Source organism: Medicago truncatula, chromosome 7, assembly GCF_003473485.1.
Source record: "Medicago truncatula cultivar Jemalong A17 chromosome 7, MtrunA17r5.0-ANR, whole genome shotgun sequence".
In the NCBI taxonomy this organism is placed as follows: Eukaryota; Viridiplantae; Streptophyta; class Magnoliopsida; order Fabales; family Fabaceae; genus Medicago; species Medicago truncatula.
In genome coordinates, this window is record NC_053048.1 from 4299433 (window position 1) to 4324254 (window position 24822).

The 24822-nt window shown below is 32.7% G+C and overlaps 2 protein-coding genes across 3 annotated transcripts; both read right to left on the minus strand.

Moving 5' to 3' along the window:
• LOC25497520 (ninja-family protein AFP3) lies at positions 1-4096 on the minus strand. The gene is made up of 2 exons (XM_013592121.3): positions 2913-4096; positions 1-552 (listed from the first exon to the last, which is right to left on the minus strand). The coding sequence occupies exons 1-2, from the start codon at positions 3706-3708 to the stop codon at positions 260-262; spliced, it is 1089 nt and encodes a 362-aa protein (XP_013447575.1). The 5' UTR covers positions 3709-4096; the 3' UTR covers positions 1-259.
• A 13444-nt stretch (positions 4097-17540) lies between these two features.
• On the minus strand, positions 17541-24822 carry LOC25497521 (nuclear transport factor 2). Of its 2 annotated transcripts, none has more exons than XM_013592122.3 (9): positions 24648-24822; positions 21460-21645; positions 21064-21358; positions 20742-20980; positions 20465-20666; positions 19984-20105; positions 19819-19881; positions 18391-18454; positions 17541-18138 (listed from the first exon to the last, which is right to left on the minus strand). In XM_013592122.3, exons 2-9 carry the CDS (start codon positions 21643-21645, stop codon positions 17882-17884), a joined length of 1428 nt encoding a protein of 475 aa, XP_013447576.1. In that variant the 5' UTR covers positions 24648-24822; the 3' UTR covers positions 17541-17881. The 2 variants fall into 2 exon arrangements, with proteins under 2 accessions (XP_013447576.1, XP_013447577.1); XM_013592123.3 differs by having other exon boundaries at positions 19819-19884; positions 24648-24821.

The window sequence follows — 24822 nt, forward strand, 5'->3', positions numbered from 1 at the left end:
TATATAATAGAGACTACTAATATAATTTACTTATAGACAATTAACATAAAACTTTCTAGCAAGTACCATTTTTTTCCTCATAGAGGGTCCTAAAGTCATAAACATAAAAACAAAGGTAGAAATATACCTCAATAAGAAACATCAAATGAGATCCTCAACATCCATGGTTTCAAAGGCTAAGGGTGAACATAGGACTCAATAATAATAAATAAAAATATGATTACTCATATCATAGTTTTCTTTCTCATATAGCCTCAAATCAAATTAAGCTTGAGTTGACAACAATATGCTTCAAAGGGTTGGTCACATCACCTCCACCAGCATGCTTGACAAACTCAGCAGGGGTAAGAAAACTACCATGGCAAACACACAAAATTCTCACTTCCTCACCTTTCCCATACTTGTAAAGAAAACCTTCAACTTTCTTCCCATTAGGTCCCTCTCCTTTGGTAGTTACACTTGGCATGTCTTCAAACAAGTTCTTGAAGTCCTTGGTTTTGTTTTGAAGTTTAGCAACCTTGTCAGAGTTTTCGGTATCCATTGGTGTTGTTCCTGACAAATGAAGTAGGCGAAAATATGAAGTTTCGAAATATAGGAAATTAGAAGGTAACCGAATGTAATCACATATGTTAGGATCGTGTTGGTATCATACACTGACATGTGTCGGACACCAGACACACCTTTGATATGAAAGGTCAGATATAAAGTGACTGAATGTAATCACATATGTTAGGATTGTGTTAGTATTATACACTAACATGTGTCGGACATCAGACACGCCTTTGATATGAAAGGTCACATATAAAGCGACGTGTTACATAGGCGCATAATATCATGGTACAAGCAATTAATATGAAACTAGCTAGCTAAAATGATTTCACTCAATAGTGATACTAAATGGAAAGTTATTAAATAGGAGCAGTTATACCAAATGGAAAGTTATTCAAGTTTACTATATAAGGCAGCAAAAACAACACCTTTGAAACCAGATTATAAATATAACTATGAAAGCCAAATCTTGAGTTTTAGCATACTATTATTGACAGATCTTGAAAACATGTTCTGATATTATTCAAATATTTTTTATTCATGTAGAAATTAACATCCTATTCTTGCACAGAAACAAGACAAAAACCTACTACTAAACCATAAATTGGCAATAAATCTTCAATATTGAAAAGTTTTGCTACTCCAAACATTAGTATCATAAAATTCAAATTCATTTCAGGAATATGAAAAAATAAAAAAATATTAGATTTTTTTTCTTTTATAGCTCTCCCGGTAAAAATTAACTCACATTCGGATTTGGATACTCTCTTATGTTAAAATTCAACCTAATGAAGTTATGTGGAAAATCTGTCAATTAAAGTTCATCCAGTTCCACAATTTTAAAAATATGCAAATAGATTTTAATAATATGAGATCTTACACACACATATATCCTCTTTATATGAAATTCAACATAAAAGAGGATCTAATACACACATTCACAATTTAGTAAAAAAATCATACAATAATTTGCCAACCTGAACTACATTTGTTTTGTGCATCTAAAAAGTGTGATTTTGAATGGAATTTGGTTTTCTATGTCGTTGTTTTAAATGAGTTCAATGTGAAATGATTTGTGTGTGAATGTTTTCAAAGAGTAAAGTTTGTTACTTACCATACATTTTTTATTCAATACATAAATGAGTTCTATGGTTTGACAATGTTAACAATGTTTAAATATCCATTGTATTGTTAACAATATTTAAATATGTGATTAATTACGTTTAGTTTAGTGGATGAAAAATGAATACAACATTAATCATCAAGAAAACATAACTAATCACAAGTTTGAACATCATTAACCACAATTTTCATATGAATACTTGAACACGAATTGTTGTTGATGATTATATTCTATATTCAAAGATCTGAAAATAGGTAACATTGTCGGTTTTCATGAGGGTTGAGATCAAATATCAACCTCCTTATCACTTCATTCCCTTTCTTCACCCTCACCACCATGTATCCTTCAAAGTTTTAATGAACTATTTTTCGGTGGATGATTAATGATTTTTAACATGCAATCTTTACGGTGGATGATTTAATTAGTTTGGAAAGCATGAAAGTACACCATCATTGAAAAAACACAGAATCAGAAATTTTTATATTTTTTTCCAAAATCAAATTTTTTTTGCAAAAAAAAAACAAAAAAACATTTCAGAATTTTTGAGAGGCACGGACATGTTCTGATAAGACACGACAGTGCATGATCAACCTTGACAGTGAACTCCCCACCCCACCATGTGACAAGAAACACTATAATCCATTTACAAATCTTTCATCTTTTTATTCAAAAATATTATCAAGCACATACCTAGATCCACATCTTCCATACTCATTAGAATTAAGAAAAAAAATAGAGTAAGAAATAATTGTCAAAAGTTAACACTTTTGTGACTTGATTCATGACTACTAATACTATTATCCTTTAATTTAATAACCCAAAAAGCAAAAACAAATCAAATGCATCAACAATTAAAATAAGGAATTTCTCTTATCCTTAATCCTCAAAGAATCGAGTGTGATTTAATAAATAATCAATCGCATAATCAAATTTGTAAGTGGGGTAAAAATTAATTTGTGTGTACCACTGACAAATATAATCATGCATTGATATTTATCGATTGTTTAGTAAATTATCCACGATTCTTCAAGGATAACCTCGACCTGACCCAACTTAAAGAAACACTAATTCATCAACAACAACAACAAAAATTAAAGTAAATTATCCACGATTCTTCAAAAATAACCTAGACCTGACTCGACTTCAAAAAAACACTAATTTATCAACAACAAAAAGAAATCAAAATGAACACCATTAAATTGAAGCAATAGAAAAAGTAAAAAGTAAAAAAATCATTTACCTTGACCATGTTGTTGACCCTCAGATTCTGAAGTACCCGAAGAAGAACCAATTGAACCACCACCACCTTGTGGTGAAGGAGGAACAACTTGATCCAATTCCTTTTCACCATTCAAACCAAGTCCACCAACACGAGTAGTTAAAGAACTAGTTCTTATCAAACTTTCACCACCAACACCTTGCACAAAAACCTCCACTAGATTATTACTATTCCCACTCCCACTTTCACTACCCACACCCCCTTCTCCACCACTACCACCAAAACTTCTTTCTCTCATAGCCCTAGAATTTCTCTGCTTCTCATATCTCTTTTTCCTAGCTTCCATCCTCCTTTGTGATTGTAATTCCTTCCTCTTTCTCCATTCTTCTTCATTCTCCACCGGTAACGAACAAGTTCTCATCAAACCTCCACCACCACCAGAAGAACCACCACCTGAACCACCAGAGCTTGAACCACCACCTACAGTTACCGGAATCATAGATTCCGGTATGGAAGTTGTTCTTTTGATCTTTTTAGTATTTGGGTCAAACCCAAATCTACCATTCATTGAAAGTCCAAGACTTAGTTCAAAGTCTTCTTCATCCATTTCTTCAGCAGTATCAAACCGTTGGACAGGCTTCACCGTAGGTAAAGGTATGTTACAACGACGACGATGATTCTCCGCTGCCATGAACTTGTTAAAGAGATCTTTTGTGTAATTCTTGCTCATTGTGATTGATGATGATGTTGAAATATTTTGATCATGAGAATAAGAGTGAGAGTGAGTTTTATTATCTCTGTCTTCAACCACAGCCATGTGGGATAGGAAGGTATAGACAAAGAAAATTAGGGAGGTGAGAAAGAAAAAAACAAGAATTCAATCACACAAAAACATGAAATTAAGGTGAGGAAATTGTTGTGAGTATTGTAACTGAATAAGGTTCATGTTTTTATGTTGTGTTGTTGTTCATGCAAGTGAGAATCAAAATTGAATGCTTTTGTTTTGTGATCAGTTACACTTTTGTGGAACAGCTGGAATGAAGAAAATGACACTCAAATTTCTGAAAAAAGTTTGCAACTTGAATGAAAAAACTAAGATTTAGAGAGAGAAAGTTAATTGAGAAATTAAGAGGGAAAAAAGAGAACTAATGAAGAAGAAGGGTAAAAATGAGAACTAAAAAACCAACATGTGTGCCACAAGCGGATGCTTCATCTTTTGGGTCTATTTGGTCCTAGTTGATCTTGAGTCGGTGCGGGTAAAATCAACTTCTTAAATGAATTTCAATTATTTTAAGTTGTTATATATATTCCGATTATAATTATAAGTAAAAATTTATATTTTAAATTCGTTCCATTTATAATGTATTGTATATAGACTTTATTATAGATCACATGTATTATTTAATGAATAAATTTAAAATGTTATTCATCATAAAGTCATATTTTATTAATCACCTAATTAACATAATTTTACTCATCGTAAATGTAAGAGGTCATGTAATTATGTGAAGTTTATTAATCACTTAAGTTTTAAGTTCAATCGTGTGAGTCTTGTAATGAGGTGGAGCTCATGCAATCAATTGGTTATTTAACTTTACATGTTAATGCATCTATGTTAATTAATGTATATTAAAATATTCAATTAATTTAATATATAAAACAACACATTATCAAATAATTATATTTTTTGAATAATTAAATAATTATATTTTAACTAATGAAGTTAGCTCAGTTGATAAGGAGTTTACTCGTCTATAAGATTGTGGGTTTAACCGTTTAACTTCAGTTTTTGAAATTAAGACCTCTTTGATAGATAATTTATAATTAGGTTGGATCTAAATGTGATTTAAAAAATGTATAGGAAGATCAAAAAAACTTATTATAAAAGATTTAGAGATTAATGAGTTGAATCTAAATATAATTTATAATAAATCATTATAATGTAATTTGAGATTTATTGATAAATTTAATTTAAATATAATTTTTGATAGGATGTTATATGTAATTTGATCGATGTAACTGATATTATTTAATGGAATAAATTTTGATTGTTTTTTTTTTTTGAGAGCAAGAATAAATTTTGATTGTTGTTGATATATTTCTTTGTTACATTTCAATCATCTATTTAATCATGTCACACTATAATTAATAAAAATGTTTTAGTAAAACATATTTTTATCAAAAACAATTAAAACCACTAATCATTTTCTTAATAAGAATCAAAAACTAGATAAAGAATCAAATATAAAATGTTCATCTGGACCAAAAAAAGCTAAAAATAAATAAAAGAGTGAAGAGGAAGGCATGGTCCGCATGGAGAGAAGGAAAAAGACCAAGTGGGGGTGTCAAGTTAAATGACAAGAATAACCTTGATGGATAAGGGAAAGACACGTGGAGAGAAAAGGGAGGTATGAAAGTAAAGAAGCAAAACGTGGCGAGTTGATAGAGTGATGAGGTGTCACGTACGGTGTGTTCTGTTTTTATGTGCTGTTACCTTTGTGGTTTGTCTTTTTGTCTTTTAAGAAGAGGAACGGATAGTTTTGCTGTATTTAGGGGAAAAGAGAAGAGATTGAGAATTTGTTGTTGTTGTGAGTTACGATACTATCAACACACGTGTCGTTTTGGATGAAGTCAATGATAGAATACTTACACGTGATGGAATGAGAATGTGACACATGTTGGTTTAGATATTGGCTATATTAATCACAATTTACAATGTTTAGTGTTTGTTTGTTTTGTACGTGAGAAAATAATGGAAAAGTTAAGGAAAAGAAAGATTGGTCATGCTAATTACTCTATCGTTTTTGTACGTAGGATTGGGAATAGGCCATACCAAGTTTTGATAGGTTTGAGTCTGACCTACGAAATTTTTTTTAGACTTGAGCCTTACCTATGGCCTTTCATAGACCTATTATTTTGGTATGGCTTGGCCTATTTAAAAGTCTGGCCTGACCTGAAAGCCTATTTACAAACATACTTACTATTAAAGTCACTAAACATTCCATTTTATCTACTTTTAAATAGGCTTAATAGGTCTCAAAGCCTATTTCAGTGTAAGACTTGTCTATCACTACTATAAGGCCTTAAAAGTCTATTTCACTATAAAGCTTTAAAACCTATTTAAAAAGTCCACTATGAAGCCTAACATGTATAAACAGGCCGCCCTATTAGACTTCATAGACTTTTTTTGATAGCTTAAGCCTGACCTATTTATTTAAATAGGCTTTTTAAAAAGCCTAGCCTTTTTAATAAACAGGCCAGGCCATGCTTAAACAGGTCAGGCCATAGGCCCCTGTAGGCCGGCCTGGCCTATTCCCAACCCTATTTGTATGCAACTGCTCTGTATATTTTTCATATTTTTTTAAAAAAGTTGTTAATGCAATTAATATATCTATTTTGTATGTTAATATTATCAAATTATTCTTTGTTTGTATGTGTATTAGATTTAACCTTTTCATATCTTAAGATAAATTAGTAGTATGTAAAAAATAATAAATACATTTAATAACTTAAAAATGAGTTTATATTTAGAGACAAATTTTTAATCAAAAGAGTATTTAAATATAGGGATGGAGGGAGTAGTAACTAATGTTAATTATTTGCTATAGTACCATCTATAAGGGAAAATTGCCTCAACTGAAATGGATGTATTTAGTCAAATTTTAAATAAGTTGTATTTACTAAAGTCAAATTCATTTCTTTTAATTAAGTAGATTAGTAGCTAAAAATTTATCATTTTAAGGTGTATAAGTAGAATGTTAGGGTTCGTACTTCGTCATTTACATATATTATACAATATCTTTGTCAATTAAGTTAAGTTTACGGAAACAAGTCAAATTCATTTTAAAAGAGTAATAGTTTTCTTTCTTCTTAATCTTGTTTTTTTATTTTTAAAAAATAATCTTTTTCAAGATTTTTTTTGCATATTCTCATGAAATTAAATACAAATTACATTCAATTTTTCTCTTTCTTTTACTTGTCAAAAAAAAGTTTTCTCTTCCATTTTCTCCATAACCAATAACCAATGAAAATTCTTTTTACATCTTTCTATAAAACTTTTTTTTTTTGGTAGATAGGCGAAATGGCAAAGCCATTATAAACTCACACACACAAGTGGAGGTACCGGGGTTCGAACCCCGGTCATGGCATCCGGCCTAACAATTTCGGTATTTTGCCAGTTGAGTTAGGACTTCTGGATATCTTTTTATAAAACTTATTTCAAAAAAAACACAAAAAATTAGTATATCTCAAATTTTAATGTTTTAATTTTCTTGATAAGTGTGATCATGAGTTTCACAATTTTGGACGGATGAAGTACTTGATTATCACACTTGCAGTTTTTTTAAGAGGAACAAAAAAATAAAACACATTTCCATGAAATCCAAAACAAAGAAGAACACACTTGCATGCTCGACACATACTACCCCAGGTCAAAATTTGGGAGATATTTTTTTTCTTAATTGCAACAAAATGTAACAATTTTCGATATGTATTTATGGTTTAAAAGACTTTTCGACATCCATTTAAGTATTTGTCTTTTTAATAGTAATAGATAGATGTAATTATATTATATTTCACAATTTTCTATGATGAAATATTTTTAGGAAAAGGAAAAGATGACAAATATTCTAAGGAATCTGTTTAAAAAATAAAAGAAAATTAACTTTAACTAGAAAAATATATACTACCTCCGTATTTAATTATAGAACTTTTTTGAGAATATTTTTAGTCCCTTTTTATAAGATCCATTTGTTTTAACTCACTTTACTACTGGAATATAATTGGCTTAGTCAAAATTTGGATTTTGCATTGTTGTTGTTAAATATATATGAGGTGATTTTGCATTGTCGAGTCTTTGCTTGTATGTCCATGCATCATAGCCATATTGAGTTATATGTGTTGTAAAAGGGTGGTGAACTTTTACTTCGTTGAAATGTAAGACGGGTGTGAAATCTTACATATGATGTGCAGTTGGCATCATGGGGTGACGACCTAGACGTTGTTTGTAACACCCTGTTTTCCCAACTTAAAATATTTTGCAAAAAATCAGAGTAAACAACTAAAACAGAATGTCACACTACTTTCAAATATAAATATAGTAAAATTACTATTTATTTCAATCATCTCATGTCATCAATTTAAATTCCATTGCAGCGGAAAACATTAAATTAAACATCGTAATGGCACAACGGTCTCAACTTAAACAACTTATTAAAATTCAGTCTAGACAAATCTTCAACATAAAATCATAACAATTACGTAACACATGGAAAACAAGTAAGATCCCCATCCCGTTACGTATCAGAGCGACCCTAAGACGACGCGTGAGAGAGTCAACTCACTTCAACAACTATCCTTGGTTATATGCAAGTTACCCACGTAGAGGCAACATTCAAACAAAATGGGTGAGATTTCACATTCAATAATAATAAGCACATAATTCATCAAATGCATTTAACAACATAGACATCATCAATTAATAATAATAATTCTTCATATAGTACTTAATTAACATCTCTTTGATAAATGACAACTTAACAACAACGACAATGCGACATCAACGAGATAATGCAACTACAACATCTTAATCATGCATGTGGTACCAACCAGGGCATCAAGCCCTCAATCTATAGAGCATAAATATACTCACAGGGCATCAAACCCCCAACTTATAGAGCAAATAGGCTCACATGGCATCAAGCTCTCAACTTAATAGAGCAAATAGGCTCACAGGGCATCAAACCCTCAACATATATGAGTATGCATGGACTCAGCAACTTACAACTTAGACAACTTCAACAACTTATACGATTCCAATATCTTGGAACAACAACTTACAACTTTGCAACTTTGACCAACACTTGCAACTTAATGATATTAATAATCAACAACAACAAAGACAACAACATCAACAACTTGCAACATACAACAACTGATAATAACAACTTGAATGATAATGAACATCAATATCTCTATTCATACAATTTCCTCATAATATATGTATCTCAAATTAACCAACAACATTAATCATTTTAATTCAGACTCTCTGAAAGGCTATACCTTTATAAACAACTTTCATTCTCACCCCAAAGATCAACTCATAACATTACGTGCGACAAAGATCGCAAGAACTCTAAGTAAGGCTGACTGCCACCGAGTAACTCGCGAGGCGAGCCACTCTACTCGCTATGGCGAGTTCAACAAAAGGCTACTCGCTATGGCGAACAAGGTACTCGCCGTGGCGAGTTAAAACTGATGGCTCTCGGGAGTTTGACATTTTTCACTCAAAAATCCCATTTTTAACTTTCCTAAGCCCAAACTTAATCCAAAAACTTGCCTAATCATTTCTAAACATGTTAAGGCACTCAAAACCATCTAAAACTTGACCCCTCACATTAATTCACAAAATCATGTTTTTCTCACTGGGTAACTTGCTATGGCGAGCGACAACTGAGTTTACTCGCGAGGCGAGAAGGAATTGCTCACTAGGCGAACGATGAAGATGATCACTCGCGAGGCGAGGACAGCTACTCGCTATGGCGAGCGATGAATGTCAGCTCTACGGGCAGAGTGCAGTTTTTTCAAAAACTCACCTAATTCCATGATTCTAACCTTAAAATTGATTCCAATCATTGTTCTATGAATAATCTAAGGTCTGGACACTATTTCTACATCAATTCAACAGATTCCTACTCTTAATTAATCAATTTCCAACTTCTAAACCTAATTCTCAAATCCCCAAAACTACAACCTACAACTTGTTAAATCCAATTTTCAGAGTTATATCACTTAGAATTAGAGAAAGTTAGTCCCACCCTTACCTTAGGTTAATCGATCGAAAGCTTCTCCTCTTTGATTCTCCTCTTCTCTTGGTTTCTCCCTTTTTCTCCAAAAACATGGTTTCACGTGAAAAAAAAACTATCTGACATTAGTTTCTCCTATTTATTTCCTCAACCCTCTTTATCTTATTTCCACTTATTCCACTGAACTCTTTTAAATTCCAAAACAGCCCCTCAAATCTTATTCTGTTAAATAATAAAATAAGCCACTTAATAAAACAACAGCACACCACATAATCATTTAAATCTCATAAATCACATAACTAGACTCTAAACTCAATAAAATAATCAAATAATTCATTAGGGCGTTACATTGTTGGTGACGGTACCGTATGCATCTAGAAGAGTATAGAACATTGCATGCATTTCAATAGTTGATGAGTCATGTCATAATTGAAATGTGACTTGATGAATTTGTGCATTGGTGAAATTTGGTGAATGTTGTGATTATGTGGATTGGTGTATATGTGCATTGGTGGATTTTGTTGATGGTTGTGAATAGTTGAATCATCTTCTAATTGCATGTCTTACTTGCTTGTGCTTATACACTTGGGAATCTATTTGAGATAATTATTGTGGTAATAGTAATGAGGTGAGAATTGTGTGTGTATATATATATATATATATGTATGATGTGGTGATTCCTTTGATAATGATAATTGCTTGTTTATAACTTTGAAATGATGAATTGTACTTGTTAAGTTAATTATGCTAAATGAAGAATAAGGTGAGTAATCCTTTCATTGATTGATGTTGATAAATGATGAGCTTATGTCGATGACTTGATTAGAAATTGAATATGCTTGCTATGCTATGTTAGTAATGTGATAGCTTGAAGTGTATGGAATGAGGGATAATAATCATGTGATGTTAGTATTTTAGGAGGGATGGGTATGTATATGTGTTATGCATGAAACCCTTGAATGCTTATGTTGTTTATGTTGATTATGATTGATGTGAAGCTAACCCCTAGTGGTCTGTGGTGGACCGCCTACCTGTTTGTATGAATGGGTAGACGGCGTGCAGGAGTAGTTGTTGATTTCTTGGTGAGTGCTTGGATAGTGGGAGCTTTCTCCGTTATCGGTCTTTGGAGTCTTAGAGTAGGCTCTGATCTAGGATGTATGTCTTTATGATTATTTTAGATTGTCTATGCTGGATTTATGTTGAGATATTACCCATATATCGGGATTTGGAGATTTTATATGATGATGTATATTAATTTTATGCCATATATATTTTGATGATATATGACTTATATCCGTGCGACCGTTGAGAATTTTGTATATGTATGTTGTAATTTAATATCCAAAAAGCACATTTTTAATCTACATTGAATAAAGGCATGTTTCTGTCCAAATTTTATTAATATATTCTGTCCAAATTTTTATCAATATATGAAAATCTAATTAAAAATATTGAAGCAATATAAACCGTACACCATACTTCAAACAACTGGGAGAAAACTAGTCACAAAAGAAGCCAGCAAAGAAAGAGATAGAGTTCCACCCCATAACTATAATGGCATAAATATGTATACGTACTCCTCTATGATTTTTCAATAATATTTTTCTATCAAGTTGCTTGACAAAAAATAAGGCAACAAAAACGTAGACCGTACGCATCAAACATGATGATTGAGATCCAACGGTGGTGTTACTTGTTTTTCTTGAGTAAACAAACTACCACCAAATAAATCATTGACACTTTGTAGAACACTTTCATAGATTTATAAGATTATGAATATTTTCAAATGATTCTAGACTCTATTAGATCATCAAGTTGATCTTTATATTTAATCAGTAATCTACAATTATGTATTTATATTTCTAACAACTTACAATTAATTTGATCTTTAACTTGTTATCAAAAAGACCTTGTTGAAATGAGTAAAATTTAATAGAGTTGATGTATAGTATTTTGGTGTTAACTCTTCAATTTTGAAAAAAAGAGAGCCTTAATTATTCAAAGTTTAGTCGGGAGGTAAATAAAATCTAGTTAAGAATTCATCCTTTAGTAATACTTATTAACCACTCAATTGTTTTCCTATGTCAAGAATCTATTTAAATTGCCTTACAAACTAGAGACAAATTTGATGGATTATCTCCTTATGTGATGCTAACAAATATCCTTAAAACACTTGTTGAGAATTTAAAAGAGAAAATAATGTATAAGTTTTATATAAAAAAGTTTCTTTTAAAAGTTTGAAAGTGTAAAATACATAATTTATAATGAAAGAATTTAAAACGAAAGAATGATGCATCATATTTTCAAATTCAAATATAATTTGATGTGTGTTTGGTTTTCTGATAGAGGAATTGATTTTTGATAGAATCGATTCTTTAAAATTGATTTTGGTTAAAAGTGATTCAAACTAAAAATAATTTATGTTTGAATAAACTTATTTAAAAGTAAATTGAACTATAATTTTTTAGGTAAAAATCAATTCTTGAATCAAAAACTATAAATCAAGCAGAACTAATTCAATTTTGTAGACAAAATCAATGCTATCCAACAATATAAAAATAGGTCTGAATCAATTCTACACTTTTTGAATCAATTTTAAATCCAAAATAAACAATCAAACATATGTTAAGGGGACACATTCAGAACCTCTAAATTTAAGATGGATAAATTTGATAAATTATATATGTAGATTCTTATTTTTTATACATACATTCAACATCTTATTATATCATACAATCAATTTATCACATCTATTATTCTATTCTTTTTTTTTTTTTTTCTAACGGTAGATTAGATATTAAATGTTTAAAAATATTTTTATGTTAAAAAAAGTTTGATAAAATGAAAGATGTTATCAAACTTTTTTGGTTGCTTGTTGTTAAAAGAAGAGGGAGCTGACAAAACAACAAGGAATCTCCGGACAACACGGCAGTGTGTTGTGTAACACAGAAGATCAGAAGAAGATTATTAGAGGATCAACTAATGGGTCCCACATCAAAGGCCAAGTTGCATGCACATTTTATTTTAGTACTGTGGCTAATTAGGTATGTGACACGTGTTTGATAAAAATGAACAAGTTGCATAGAATGACGTGGCAGAACATGAATGTGGTGAAAAGTGTACGTCGTTTGTCAGATTGATTGTGACTGGTTGGGATCGGTAATGGTGTTGCAAGTTGCAAATAGACCTCGTTATTTGACACGTGTCAGTTTTATGTTGATCCTCTTTCTTTGCTAGTAGTTGCTTTGGTGTTTTTTTTTTTTTTTTTTCCTTTTTTTTATGTAAGAAGTGAAATTTGCCCACTCAAATTAACATTAGAGAGAATCAAACATGATATTTTGAAAAGGAACACGGCTCTAGATCTCAAGTCAATGCCATTAGGCCAATTCAAGTGGGTTTTGTTTTTATTTTTTAAGCAAATAATTAAACAATTTGATTATTCATTAAACTTAACTCAAGAAATATTGTATATTATATGCAGAGATTGAGGTTCAAACCCTAAACACTAATTTCTTTACATTTAAAATATGTGAGTTTTGATCACTTAAATACTTGATAAAAACATAAAAAAAATTAACAACTTGATTCGGAGTTCATAATCATCATTATTCAATTTACTAATCCCTTCATCTCACAATTATTGTATCTTCATCATTTTTTTTTTAAAAATAATTGTCACTTTACAATATCAATGCATCATTTTTCCCCCACTATTATACCCTTATTTTTTAAATTTTATTTAATTTAATTACCCAATTAACTACAACGAATGTTTTCGTAAATGCTGCTAATATGCTGCAAAATAAATTTAACGACTATTGTGTTATTTCAAAATTAAATGACTAATTTTAAATGAGATACAAGTTTATCAGCTAAGTTGTCTTTTTTTGGTTACTAGTATCAAATAAGTTGTCTATTCATTCCATATGGTATTTTGCTCGAATTGTGCTGGCTTAATTATGTGGCTGTAAGTGTTATAATAGTATTGATGTGGAAGGGGATTTAGGGGAGTCAATATATGGAACAAGTTGTTACTTTGTCTGGTTTGTCACTTGTGCTATAGTAGTAGTATTTATATATACTCTTTTATAAGCTGGTTTTGGAAGAAAAAATGATTCTCTTTAAATATATATATCATTGTACCTCAATCAAATTGTGCAACTCGTCGTCGTGATGGATGAATTATGTTGGCCCACGGTGCAACATCACATTGAAGCAAGCCTCTTTTCATTTTATGGATGTCCTTTTCTAATAAATGTTGACTTTAGTACATCTTATGCTATATTTCATCTTTCAATAATTTAATAAATAAATTATTTTACTATAAATGTAGTAGATTCTTTTGGTATGATGGTTTTTGTGGCTTTGGTGTTGGTCTAAGGTGGGGGGGTATGAAATTAAAGTAAGACACAACGTAGTATGATAATCAACAGCAGTAGCTAGATCGTAAATACTCATATGAGATGTTTAAATTAATAAAATTACTAGAAACTGAAAACTATGTTAAAAAAAAGTAAAAAATATTGCTAATAAAAGAATTTCATTTTCCGACAAAAAAAACAATAATCATTTTTGCCATAGATAGCTCAGTTGATAAGTTAAAGGACATTGAAGAAGTTTTTAAAAATGAGGTTTCGAGTTCAAGCTCTAAAAACTAACATAACCACCAAATTACTAAAATCTATCTGCAACAACAAAGTTAAACTTTATCTTCGTAAACGGGATCAAGTACATATGTCAAATGTCAAACAACACCGTATAACATAACAACTGTCTTTTTTTATTAGATGGTTTAATGGCTGGATTCATACACTTTAAATGTGGAAAAGTAAGATAAATCATCTGAGATTTAAACTTTGACGCTGCGTATTATTGTCCTTGTAATTTTTTTTTGAACAATAAAAAATGGAATATATAATAATCACCAAAAGCAAACTCCTCTAGCACAAGGTGTGCCAAAAGAATTACTTTAAAAACAAAGAGTCAGACAAGCATCCAAAACAAACCATTAAGTGATGCCCAAACATTGAAAGGGACTTGAACACCACTTATCTGTACCAAACCTAAAAACAACCTTTTTAGCTTTCAACCAGGCTAAAGACATATATTTAACTTTATTTAGCAACCTGGGAATAGAAGTTACAACATTTTTAAAGAGCCTGTTATTACGCTCATTCCATAAAACCCAAACACACAACAGCCAAATAAGCTGAAGGAAGGTGCGAGTTGCTTTGCCACCACCTGTCAAGTTCACAAACTGGAGAAAATGATCTGATAGAACGTTGGTATCCACACCTAAAATACCCAGCCAATGACGAGCAAGCGGCCATAATGATGAAAAGGTATCACAAGATAAAAATAAATGCCGCGCCGTTTCACAAAAGCCACAATCTGAAACACACATAGAAGCTTCGGTATCAATCATCCTTCTTTGGACCAAATTGTCTTTAGTAGGCAATCTATCACGAAGCAACCTCCAAGCAAAAATAGAAACCTTCAACGGCACCTGGTTATGCCAAATTAAAGATGCTGCATGATCCACAATAGGAATGTCCTTTGTAGTCAACAAGTGATAAGAACCGCGAACTGTATAGCCCTCAGCAGGGTCTAGCAACCACACCCACCTGTCTGACACAAAATCTTGCAAAGACACATCAAACAATAAAGCCCTACACTCCTCTAACTCCTCTTCCTCCCAAGCCCACAACCTCCTCCTCCACTTCCACGCCTCCCCACCCTGCTCAACACCAAGAGAGAACAAACACGCCACCGTAATGGATTTGTTCTCAGAAAGATCAAACAACCGAGGAAACCGCTCACAAAAAGGAACCGATCCTAACCACTTATCATACCAAAACAAGGTGTCTGAACCATCCCCCAACTGTTTCGACACACTCTCCCCAAACCAGCCACCACCAATATCACCTCCCCCATCTCTAATCTGACCCACCTCCCTCCACCAAGTAGAACAACTCCGGCCCCCAACCTCCCACCTACTTCGCCATAACGGGCGACTAAAACTCGATACTAAAAGCCACTCCTATCAACTAGCATCCTCCAACATCACTTTCCTAAGAAAGCCAAATTAAATTCCTTCAACTGTCTCACCCCCAAACCTCCAAACTCCTTGTGAAGGCACACATTATTCCACCCTATCCAAGATATTTTCCTATGGTCCTCACCCCCCACCCCCCCAAAAAAAAAAAAATTATTAAATAAAGATTCAAAAGAAGAGATTATACCTGATGGAGCTCTGAAGAAGGAAAGCGCATAGACAGGCAGAGAGGACAGATTTTAAAAGAATCAGACGGCCGCCAAAAGATAAAAAACGACTATTCCAACCAGACAACCTGGCTTTAATGCGATTCACAATAGGATCCCAAAAACTCAATCGCTGAGAATTCCCTCCAATAGGCATACCCAAATACATAAACTGTACCTTACCCACTTTGCAACTTAAAACGGGACGCCGTGTCATTTAACCAAGATGGGGCGATATTCACACCAACCAAAATACTCTTATGAAAATTCACCTTCAGACCGGACATAGCCTAAAAAATAACAAGAGCAGCCCTTAGAGCACGGACGTTTGCCCAACTTTTATTTCCTAACAACAAGGTGTCATCAGCAAATTGAAGATGAGAAACCACAACCGGGTTTGCCACCCTAAAACTATACCCAGTGAACAATTAAGCCTGAACCAAAGATTTCATCAAAACGTTAAGACCCTCTGCAGCCAACAAAAAGAGAAACGGTGACAGAGGATCACCTTGCCGTAATCCCTTTCGTAACGGAAACTCGTCTGTTGGACTACCATTCACAAGCACCGAAGCTGTAGCAGTTCCAATACACTCTTTAATCCACTCTCTCCAAAGAACCGGAAAAGACATACCACCCAGAACAGAATCCAGATAACCCCAATCGACAGAGTCATAAGCCTTTTCGAAATCCACCTTGAACAACAAAAGATCTTTCTTCAATTTCCCAGCCTCATCCACAGCCTCATTTGCTATAAGAATACCGTCAAGAATTTATCTGTTTTTAACAAACGCCGACTGAGCATCCGAAATAACAGAACCAATAACCACACGCAATCGATTAGCTAATAATTTGGCTAGAATTTTATACAAACTTCCCACCAAAGAAATAGGTCGAAACTCATTGAGACGCTGCGGGTTGTCAACCTTTGGAATAAGAGCAATGAAAGTAGTGTTAATACCTTTGGAAAGTTTCCATTGCGGTGAAATTCTGAGACAAAACGGAAAATCTCATCCTTTAATCCAGGCCAAAACTCCTTAATAAAACCAAAATTAATTTCATCAGGCCCCGGACTCTTAAAGCTATCACAATCCCAAACAGCAGCCTTAACTTCGTCAAACGAAAACGGTTTGATAAGACTCACACCCTCCTCAACGGACAAAGATTGAAACTATAAATTGGATAAACTGGGACGCTCCACTACCACAGACCGAAAGTGATTCTCAAAATGCATAAAGACAGCTTCACGAATAGGGTAAACACCTTCCACCAAGACCCCATCCACCTAGGTCTGTGTTATCACCTAGGTTATATGTAATTGACAAAATAACATCTATCTATAAAGAAGAAATACATTAGAAACGCTTAATCTCATCTCATATTCAAACAGATGACACAAATATATTAAACTAGGAGTTATGACATGTCAACATAAAAAATTATACAAATTGTTATAAAAATTATAGCAAAAATCTTATGAACTGTTTTTAGTACGGTTTTATAAGTTGTTTAAATGTTGATATTCAAATATCAATACTCTTAAACTAGTAGTTAACCTTGAGCTATTCCTAAATTTTACACACAAAAATTTATATAAATTAAATGAATAATAAACCTTTTAAAATAAACATCTCAATTTATAAATGTTTGTTCATAGAAACAAAAAATAAAAAATAACAAACAACAGTTAATCTAATAGTATCAAATACAGACATGTTATTTGTTTCCATCTTAAAAAAGAGTATATAACCTATTTCTGATCATTGCTAAACCACTGAGATCATGGCAAATAACAACTAGAAATACTACAACTGTGCAAATGCAGTGAAAGTAACATATGAGAAGTCTTTGAAGGGTGGCAAGAAAATTTTGAAGATTTCTTCAATGTTTGTATCCTACCAAAAAAGGCCTTAGAAAACTTCCGAAAAATCATTCGGTGGCAACGGGACTTTGTTTAAATACACTAGACCGGCCACCACCTCTTCCTCTCCCTTGGTGATAACTTTCTCCACGTCCACCGGGACCACGACCTCTAATAGGAAACTCACCTCGGTTTCCATGGTCGTTGTTTCGCCCAAATCCCCGACCACCACCGAAATTTCCACGACCTCTAAATGAATCATTTCGATATCCACTTCTTCCCGAAGGAAACCTAGGTCTTCCAATACCGCCGGAGCCACCGCCAACTGAAACAGAGCAACTAAAATTTTTAACTTTCATGGAACATCTTTGCCAACAAAAAAAGATTTGTTACCGATTATATAAAATAAAAGGTTATTTTAGTATCAATAATTTAGAAATTAAATTTTTGATATTTCTAAGGAAAACATATACTATTTTGTGTTTGTTTACCGTAATAAAATCACTTTTTCCAAAAAGAAAAACTTAAAAGATTTTTTTTTTCAAGAAAAGCTACTCAAAAACAGCTTTCTCATTACCTCGGGCAGTGGTTCTCTTAATCTCAACTACAGCTTGACGCCCCCCAATAGGAATAGGTGAAGCCTGAAGATTTTCACTTTAGATTAGAAGAAACAAAATGAGGAAAAAGATGATGGAAGTTTTACCAAACACAAATCATTCCTGGCAGAACATAGAACTGGCTATTATGAATAAATCACATATTTGAAGATGATGTAACTAGATGAGCATGCAATAATTATAAGCCACTTGCATATAAACTAGAACACACTAAAGAAAAAAAATGACACACCAACAGTTATGTTAGATAATTGTATCTATGTTCCCATCTCAAGATTATAGTCTGTCACTATGTTCCTGAATGTATAGAAATCAAAAAAAATATCTCCAAGTGTGGTGTCTTTTGTTAATAATTTTTTGGACCAAACTGACTAACAGAAGACACTTTTGACGATCAAACCAACTAACGAAAGACACGCTTGAAGATCAAACTGACTAACAAAAGACAACTTTAGGTATGTTTTTGTAGTTTGATAGATTAAGGGACTATTGTGACACCTCGTGCATTCAAGAACCAAAACGATTGTTTACTCGTTTTATTCCAAATAGAAGGATACCGCGTCCTTCTAAGTGCTTAGACATGTCGTTGGCACTTTTATTGAAGAGTAATGGAAAACAACTCTTGAGTTCTATTGTATATGTTAAGGGAAAAATCATTTTTAACAGGAACAGAAACACACACATATTTCAGCCAAAAAAGGATAAAATACACCAATTGTTCTTGAAAAACTAGCCAAAAAGCACCCAGTTGAAAGGATTTTATAGATGGATTACACACCTAGATAGATGTGTACTGTCCAACACTTGTCTAAAGGATAATACTAACTTTCTACGAAGGAGATCCACGAAAACAAAGAATTGCACTAATCTCCACCCAAGATGATATCCACCAAGACCAAAATTATGTCATTTTAATAATAAAAATAATAATCTGTAAATGCCACCTTCTCTCTATCGTGAAATTCGTTGTTTCAATCTTACATGTTAAATAGCATCATTGTTGTCTAAAATCTAATACAATCATCATTTTCTTTTTCTTTTATGACTCTTAAACAAAATATAAAAATGTCATGTTTCAGGCTTTATTTATTATCCACATATGATCCTTATACTTAAGAAAACATCATTTATATAATTTGAGAATTAACACACTCCCTAGAATAAGAAGAATACATGGAAGTTTTAAATAAGTTCTATAATATATAATTTTTATCATGCTATGTTACCATCCATTGGAAACAGTGGCAGATTCATGAATTATATAACTACATCCGATTTGAAATTAGCCTTCAAACTTAAATGCAGCTCCAACATAAAAATATATGTAACTTGCATGATTAACTACTAAAATTATAGGAATCTAAGGTATCCACTGATGAAGATCATACCTGAATTGCATTATTCATTGAATTTACTGATAGGTATTCAACAAAGCCAAAACAGTATCCCTGCTGCTGCAAAGACAGACACACATAATATCCAGAAAAAACTTTATTAGGATTGAAGAAACAACATAAAGGGTAATTTGAATAATTCATTGACATCATAATTACCTTATTATTTCTGACTTGGATGCATCCTGGCTTGATTGGTCCAAATTTCTGAAACTCTGTTTCCAACTGAGCAACCGTAACATTTAACGGCAAATTTCGAATGTAAATGGAGTGTCCCTCGACTGTTAAAAACAAAAGTAGACATATGTTATAGCAAAATATTTTGGTTTTTTTTTGCAAGTAACAATTTCAAAGACTTAAAAAATTTAAAAATGTGCTGCATTAAATTAATTTTGTTTTACTTTGAACAACAACCAAAGTGCCAACGTAGGTTGGTTCAGTTGGTAAGGAATTGACTAAGATCCCACAAGGACCTAGGTTTGAATCCTGATGCCGGTGTGAGAACCTTGCTTGTTAATAATATATAAGTACCTCTTTAAGCGCTCTCTGAGCCTTGCGGCTTTGCTTGGGCCTTGTGAACCCAGGAATCCAATTTACCTAAACTTTTCTAGATATAAAAACAAAGCACACAACTACATACCTTCCTCGTTACTATCATTACTTTCAGGGTTGCCAACATTATCCGGTGCTGCATCAGGCACTGCAGCAGGTTCTACCGACTCAACTACTTTGTTTTCAGTTCTGTTGGTCGCCTTCTTTACAGTATTAGTTGGCACATTCTTTACAGTTTTAGTTGGCACATACACTTTAGCCGGTACCAAATTTCCTTTTAGGACTTTAACCTGCAACAAACTAATAAGCTTCAAAGCTTAAACAAAAACAGGGCTTGGAAGTGAAGGATTTATGGCAATACTGACAATCGATGCGTAAGACTTCTTTGGAGCATCCTCTTGAGACAGAGAAGTGATTTCAGCTGCCTGAGAATCAACATTCTCATTTGACTGAAAATCAGGTTCTACAGTGTCTTCATTTTCGGCAACTATCTGCGTTTCAGGATGGTTAGAAGGCTCATAAGCATTATCAGCAACAATTTGGCGTTCTTTCACATGAGAATTCGCGGGGTCCGTTGGAGAAGGATCAGCAATGTGAATAGGTTCTGTAAAGAAACGTTATCGGCATAAATAAAACTCCTGAACAATTTCAGTCACGAAAGAAAAATTTATTTTGTAATAAACTTACCTGGTTCTGAGGTTACAGTAACAGCAATTGGCCCATCATCTCCATTAACTGGATGCGGTTCTGAAGGTTCAGGGTCTTCTACATACCTAAAAACATCATTCAGAACGAAAAAGCCGTTGTCTTGTGGAGCGAGGAAGAACGACTGTGCAAATTTTCTTCTCAAGTTATCCTTTCCAGTCAAGCATCCGGTCACAAGCACAGTGACTCCTTCCTTGTGCGATTTTTGAGCATCTGCGGTCTTAATCTCTGCTTTAAATTCCTTAAAATTTAGCGAAAGAATCTTCTCGTTAATGCCCTGCACCATAAAAAGACAGCGATTCCCCTTAGAATTACAGATGAATTCCCTAAATTTTTTAAAAAGATTTAGAGTCAACGGTTTTGAATAAGCAAACTTACTTTCATGGTTGTAACTGATGTCATCACACCATTGGAATCAGGCCGGCTTATCACACTAGATTCCTGATAAAACCGATAGACCAATTCTGGAGAATGGTGAAGAATATGGTAATACTGCTCAACAAATGCATTACCAACCATTTCAGGACTGGGAGTAGTTGGAGGAGCGGCTGTTTGCAACGCCATCTGTCAAAAACTAACTGATCAATCTTTGAAACTTGAGAACATTTAGATACACATAAAATTGTAGCAACTAGGTGCCTATTCAAAGACTTGGTTTTTGATAGAACACGCCACTTAATAGGAAAAGGATTTTGTTGTTCTTCTGGAGCAAATAAATTAATTTGGTTAATGAAACATAATCGGTCATACATTCTAAGTTCAAAAGGTATAAACAATAAATAAAACCACACTCAGCAAGAGATAACATCTTTACGATTACCACCATGTCAAGATATTCGAGACAACAAATAGAGATGTAGCCGAGATATGAATCATAATCCCGCACAGAAGGAATTGAATTGGTGTAAGAAAGCAAGAGAAAGAAGGGACAAATATTAGAAGAAGCCTAGCATAATAAATATCTGCAAACAACTATATGATTTGGGTATTAGAAACAGTGCTATCGTAAAACCTTTCAATTGATACATAGTTTGAGGGGAATCAATATGGTTACACTAGTAGCCAATCCTACACTTATTATGCATTAAGCAACTAACCCCTGATTATCAATATGTAATTTCATGGCCACCTGAGGAAATTAACATAAATAAAAAACGTTAGTTGGGTCCCGGGGCTCAACACGGCAAGGGAAAGCCCAAGGGCCAGTGCTTACAGATAGCTAATTACATATTACCCACCAAGATCCTCACATCGGTTATGAGATTTGAACACAGGTCCTTGTGGGATCTGAGTTGAATCCTTACTAACCTACGTTGGTACATTACATACGATCTGTAACCAGTTTTGCATACAAATTCAATGGAAGAAGAACATCATACACATATTGCAGACCCATCATATTGATGGACTATTAGTTAACTAAACATAAATTGATAATCCTGTAAAAAAAACATAAATTGATAATAATCTCACTCACGTAACTAAAAACAATTCAAAATATAATAAGAGGTATTTGATCGAGAAACTTAGGGAGAAACAATCTAAGTTGTCGAACACAAAAAAATAAAAACATCACAGAAAAAGACAACAAAGCAACGATCATTTTCATAATGATGTGAGATCACCCTAATTTTATCTTACATGAATCAACCAATACACACACTACAACAAAAACACAAAAATCAACATATCTATTTGTATCACGTCACCACACTAGTATCATGACAATACCTTAAGCCAATCTATGTTACAAATCAAACACCATTGATTTGACAAAAACTGAACCAAACAACATACTCAATGAAAAATTTCGAACATTGAAACAGAAAAGAAAAAAAAAAAAAAAAAAAAAAAACTTCAGAAACAAACACACTTCTATTAAGAAAAACTTCACAATTTTATGTTTAAGCAACTAATTGCTGATTATCAGCATGGTTACACTAGTTGTCATTCCTATATTTATTATGCTCAAGCAAATAGCCCCTGATTATCAATAATTAATTACATGGCCTCCTGTGAAAAGTAAGTGTTGTCAAATAGGGGCTATGGGAGTGCCATAGCCCTGTAGCGTAGCATAATTTGAACAAGGTGCTATTTCTTGTGATCAACGATTGACAACACTACATACAATCTTTAAACAATTTTTCATACAAATTCAATGGAAGAAGAGCACCACATACTTATTACAGTCCCATCTTATTGTTGCCCTATTTGTTAACTAAACATAATAATAATCTCACTTACATAACTAAAAAATTCAAAATAAAATAAAAAATCGCGGCCGCTCCTTCATGAGAGGAACTTTTTAGAGAAACTTAGGGAGAAACATGCTAAGTTATCTAACTCAAAAAATAAAAGAAATCAAAGAAAAAGACAACAATACCAAATTTCATATGAAACAATACCCACATTCCAACAAAAACACAAGATTCAAAAACCATATTTGTATCCCCGAACTACCCTCATTACATTACCCTAGATCCAAAAGGAAAACAAAAATCTCAATTCTAAACCTTAAACCGACCTAGGTATGAATCAAACAACACCCAATTGAGTTCACCACTCACATAAACAGAATCCATCAACACACATTGAAAAATTCAATCTTTGACAAAAAAAAAACCTTCAAGAAACAAATTAACAAACACACTTCACTTTAGCCACTACCTTACAATCACTAAACGGCCACAGAAACAATCCATAATGGCTGATAATTACTAAGCGAAAAAACCAATTTTTTGAACCATTAACGTAAAACGGGAATGGCCTATTCGTGAGATTCGAAGTCAGGTCCTCACATTGACGGTCTGTCTTAATAACCACAAATTGATAATCCTGTCAAAAAACATAATTTGATAATAATCTCACTCAAATAATTAAAAAAATGAAGAAAAAAAAAAAAAAACAAAAATCTCGTCTGCTCCCTCATGAGAGAAATTTAGTGGGAAATAATCTAAGGTATCTAACTCAGAAAAAAATAAAAAAGCATCACAGAAAAAGACAACAAAGCAACACTAATTCTCAAAATGAAATGAGATCACCTTAATTTTATCATATATGAATCAACCAATACCAACATTTCAACAAAAATACAAGAATCAAAAACTCTATTTATATCACCAAACTAGCCTCATTAAATTACATTACCCTAGATTCCAAAAATAAAAAAAAAAAAAAAATGCAAATCTAAAACCCTAAACCGACTTATTATACAAATCAAACCCATTTCACAGAAACTAAATCAATCAACATACACAATCAAAAATTCAAACTTCAAAATTAAAAAACAAAAACATCATATACAAATTTACAATCACACTTCACTTCAACCACTAAACTGTCACATAAACAATCCACAATAATGTCTGATCATTACTAACCGAAAAAACCAATTTTTTGAACAATTAAACCACTAAACTTCATATATGTGGGAATGACCCATTTATGAAAATTAATGAATTGGTCAAAAGGGTATAAGAAAAATAAAAATAAAAACAAAAATTTGATAAAAAAAAAAAATGAAGACCCAATTGAGAGAAAAGTGAGAAAATGAAAATGTGAAGTACCAGAGGAATGTGTTGATGTTGGTGAATTTGGTTGAAGGGTTGTTGTGATCGCGTTGGAAGAGTGAACAGTGAAGTGTGAAGAAGAAAGAGACCAAAGGGAACAGTTTCCGCACGGAAATAAGGGGAAGTGTGTGCGAAAGGTACTTGTGATTGTGATGAGTGAGTGAAGAGAACT

Coding starts and splice junctions, on each gene's coding strand:
- LOC25497520 (XM_013592121.3), bottom strand. CDS start 3,708: ATGGCTGTGGTTGAAGACAGAGATAATAAAACTCACTCTCACTCTTAT. Junction 553..2,912: donor GGGTCAACAACATGGTCAAG/GTAAATGATTTT, acceptor TTCATTTGTCAG/GAACAACACCAATGGATACC.
- LOC25497521 (XM_013592123.3), bottom strand. CDS start 21,645: ATGGCGTTGCAAACAGCCGCTCCTCCAACTACTCCCAGTCCTGAAATG. Junction 21,359..21,459: donor CATCAGTTACAACCATGAAA/GTAAGTTTGCTT, acceptor TTTATGGTGCAG/GGCATTAACGAGAAGATTCT. Junction 18,139..18,390: donor TAAGAGAACCACTGCCCGAG/GTAATGAGAAAG, acceptor GCTCTGTTTCAG/TTGGCGGTGGCTCCGGCGGT.